The following is a 3,657-nucleotide window of genomic DNA, read 5'->3' on the forward strand; positions in this document are numbered from 1 at the left end:
AGCTGGCCCCTGCAGGGGGCAGGTAAAATGCAGACCAGACAGGTTTTCCCCTGGCTGGCCCCTCACGGGGCAAAGCACAAACCCGCCCTGCAGTCTCCTAGTCTGTCATTTTGTGGGTGAACAGTGCGTCAGGATATACACGCGTCTTCTTTGGGTCAGAACCTCCATTTACACCAGGTCCAGTTGCAAGATGATTCGCAGTCACAGAGGGGACTCACTCTGCTCGGCAGATGAACCAGATCTCATTGCGCCGTTGAGGGATGCTGGGGTTTTCATAAGCAGCCACAATGTACGTTTCCCGGAGCACAGTGTCTGTGGAGCCCAAGAGCTCCCAGAAGAGACTGATCTCTCGCAGAATTGTATCCTCAGTTGTCATCCCATAGAAAACCCTGCAGCAAAGGGACCAGCATAAGCAACAGAACCAGTACGTTCCCCCTTCCCACAGCCAGAGCTCAAGGAACCACAACAGCCATGCAGGGAGTTCATACACCTCTGCTGCGCTGAGAAAACACCTCTGGTGCTGCGGTCACCTGCTTATAACCCGGAGCGGTGCCCTCTCAGTGATGTGGATTTCGGGGTCCATGGGAACAGGGGGGTTTTGCTGGAACTCTCCCGGGAGATAATAGGCAGTTACAACCTCGCGCTCCAGCTCAGTCCCCTCCTTGGTCAGGTGGATTTCGCTGAGCACTGGGACTGTCATGCCCAGATAGCAACCTGGAAGGAGTTAGGAATGCAGTGGGCACAGTGAGACGGCTAGGTCAGTGGCAGCAGCCCTCCTCCCCACTCTAGATGAACAGCGGCAGGGCCCTCCCTCTGTGCAGCCTGCCAGCCCCCTCCAGCTCCTGCCTGCACACACCTACAGAGTTCTCCTTGCAGATGTAGCGCATGAGCTTCATGAAGCTCATGGAGATGCTCTGCTCATACATGGGCTCCCCCTTGGTGACACAGGCCCACTTCCCAGCTGGGTACTGCCGCTCCTCGTAGGCTTCCTTGCACTGAAACAGGCCACAGACAAGCCAAGTCAGAGTTAAGCACGCTGACAACACTGCAGCACTCTGGTGGCAAAACCAACACTGACGGGCAGAAAGCAAGGAGTCAGACCCTCTGCTAGTCAGTGATTGGCAGGGGAGGCCAGAGAAGGTGAGGGGAAGTGGCATCACACAGACCTCAGGGGACACTTAACAGCACCAGGCAAAAGTCAGTGAAGGGAAAAGCACAGACTGGGGACAGGGTGCAGGCAGGCTTGGAGGCACACAGGCATGCACAAGGAATGCAGCACAGCCTCAGCACAGGGAACAGGACTTTCTGCTCCTCTCCAGTTGCTATCCTGCCTATTCGCAAGGATGTTCCTGATTCCAGGCACCCAAAGGCCTCCAGTAGGTTGATGTTATTCTTAGGTACAGTGCCTCTTCCCCGCAGCACTGCGCGTACAGAGGAAAACAAGCAAAAAGCCTTCTACTCAGTAGAAGGGAAAGTTTGGCAGAAGAGCTCTAGCACCCAGAAAAGCTGTGAAGGTTGGAACAAAACTCCTCTCAGATCCTTCTCCCATTCCAAAAAGTGACAGGAGGAAGAACAGACGTGAACCCAGCCGGTGCAGAGGGGACAGCTTTATGGGATGTGTCAGAATCTCTACACCCAGCACAGACACCCAGCATTGTAGACAAACCCAAGACACAAGTGAGTCAGGAGAACTGGGGAAATTGCATCTGCATCTGCTCATAGTCCAGCTCGTGGCATGGTTGTAATCACAGGTACCGCATAAAGAGAGGCTGGGAAGTTGTAGCCAGCACCCGTCTTCCTGCTCTCAGTTTGTTCTTCAGCCACGTTAAAGTGGTCACAAGACAACCTTGTTCCACAGAGCTCACGGCACCTGTCCAAATTTCTGTGCTCCACAGCTGTGCTATCAGTGAGTGAGATGATAGGAAGTTGTAACCAACCTCAATGCCGAATGCAGCTTCCCTGTGCCTCCATCCAAATCAGGTCTCTACTCAGAAAGCCAAACCAAAGGCAGAAAGAAGGCATCTGGGATGCTCACGTGCACGACTGAGGTGCCAGGAAGAAGAGCGCCCCAAAGCACTGCAGACCAGCCAGCATTTACCCTCTAGATGAGGCCATGCCTGCTATTGCTCCCACCAACCAAGGTGGGACAATAATGCAGGAGCATTTTTCAAGCAAGGAAACAGGCAGTCCCTCCAGACTATTTGCAGCTTTCATCCATCGCATCATCTGCAAACAACCCTATCAATCCAAGCAGGCATAGCGTCTGGTCCGTCCACTACCTGTTTCTTATATTAAGCAGCACCACCACTCTGGAAGATGAGATTTGACCAAGAGAATGAGTGAAGATGCTTTACACAGACTCAGCGGCAACAGGTCCCTGCAGTGTGAGCTGGGGAATTTGACTGGGTACTTACAGAGCAAGGCTCTGTAGGTAGCATAATAATTCACTGGCCTCCAAGAGGATGAGGACTTGTAGCACTGACAGCTCAGAAGGAGCAATCAAGTATTACTGACTTGTCCAAGCCTAGGACATGCATCCTTAAGAGCCGCAGCTCCAGAGGCACTCCCTCAGCACTAATGCCAGAAAGTCGCGCCTATCACCTCACCCAGCCCCACAGTCAAACTCCAAGAATCCTTCTCAGGCACAGAGAGGATGCCAACAGCAACAAAAAAACTTCAGGATCCACCAAGTCTTGGGGCCCCATTCCTGCCCGGAATAGGCATAGGTAAAGAAAAGCCCAGACTAAATCTATGGAACCCTGAAGAACAGGGGAAGACGAAGAGGGCAAAGCCCCAGGTCAGAGCTGTACAGCCCACATACTGAGATGTGTTTCACAGACAGGAGTACTAGATCTCAGCCCAGAAGAATATGGTTAAGCTCTTCTCATATAGAGGACAGTTGATGTCTTCTTGCTAGCAAACCCAAACAAGCCTGCAGAGACAGCGAAACCACCAGTCTGATAGGTGCTTCCTCACAGTCAGAGGCATGCTCCTGCACGGGAGATAAACGGAGGTGTGCAACCTAGCCACTGAGGAAGAAGAGGAGATCTTCAAGCAGAAGCTACCGTGTTTGGACTGGCAGTTGTGACAAACAACTCACGCTCAGGTCTGACAGTCAGGACCACGGGCCCTGTGCTCCCTACAGCAGCATTCTTATTTTTTGCCAGCTGAGATTTCCAGCTCAACCAGTAGCTACATAACTAGCACAAACTCTAACCCAGCAGGACTTCGAACTAAGCAACAAAGTTTTGCATAGCAGACTTCAAACTGAAAATTTGCTCTCTTGAACGTGCCCACCCCAGCAGAGGACAGGTTGGTAAAGGAAGCCCGGAGACCAGAGAAAGCAGCAAGACTAGTCCAATTTTAAAATAAAGTCTGGGGAGTTAAGCATTGCCATTACACAACGTAGGAGAAGATGCAAAAATGGCAGAATGCTGCACCAACCGAGCTGCCATCCCGGCTGCAGGGATTCTGCAGAAACCTCTGCAAGGCCAGTACAGCCAGCTGACCTGTGGTTGCCTTCTCTGCAAGTAAGACGCTCTTTCTGCCCCCCAGGCGGGAGCGCAGCAGCCCCCGCACCAGGCTCACCACGGGCGGGCACTGGAGACCTGAGTGTGCGGGAAGGCGCGGGCCTCACCTTCTCGTGGTGCGAGAGGG

At 52.9% G+C, this 3,657-nt stretch overlaps 1 protein-coding gene across 1 annotated transcript; it reads right to left on the reverse strand.

Moving 5' to 3' along the window:
* Nucleotides 1-214: 214 nt before the first annotated feature.
* Nucleotides 215-3,608, reverse strand: LOC104492973 (heme-binding protein 1-like; the record flags this gene model as incomplete). Its single annotated transcript, XM_010135584.1, has 4 exons — nt 215-389; nt 531-714; nt 857-995; nt 3,445-3,608. Coding segments are annotated over 4 exons (662 nt in total), but the record flags the coding sequence as incomplete, so codon positions are not given.
* Nucleotides 3,609-3,657: the final 49 nt, after the last annotated feature.

Source organism: Buceros rhinoceros, unplaced genomic scaffold (genome assembly GCF_000710305.1).
Source record: "Buceros rhinoceros silvestris isolate BGI_N320 unplaced genomic scaffold, ASM71030v1 scaffold23714, whole genome shotgun sequence".
In the NCBI taxonomy this organism is placed as follows: Eukaryota; Metazoa; Chordata; class Aves; order Bucerotiformes; family Bucerotidae; genus Buceros; species Buceros rhinoceros.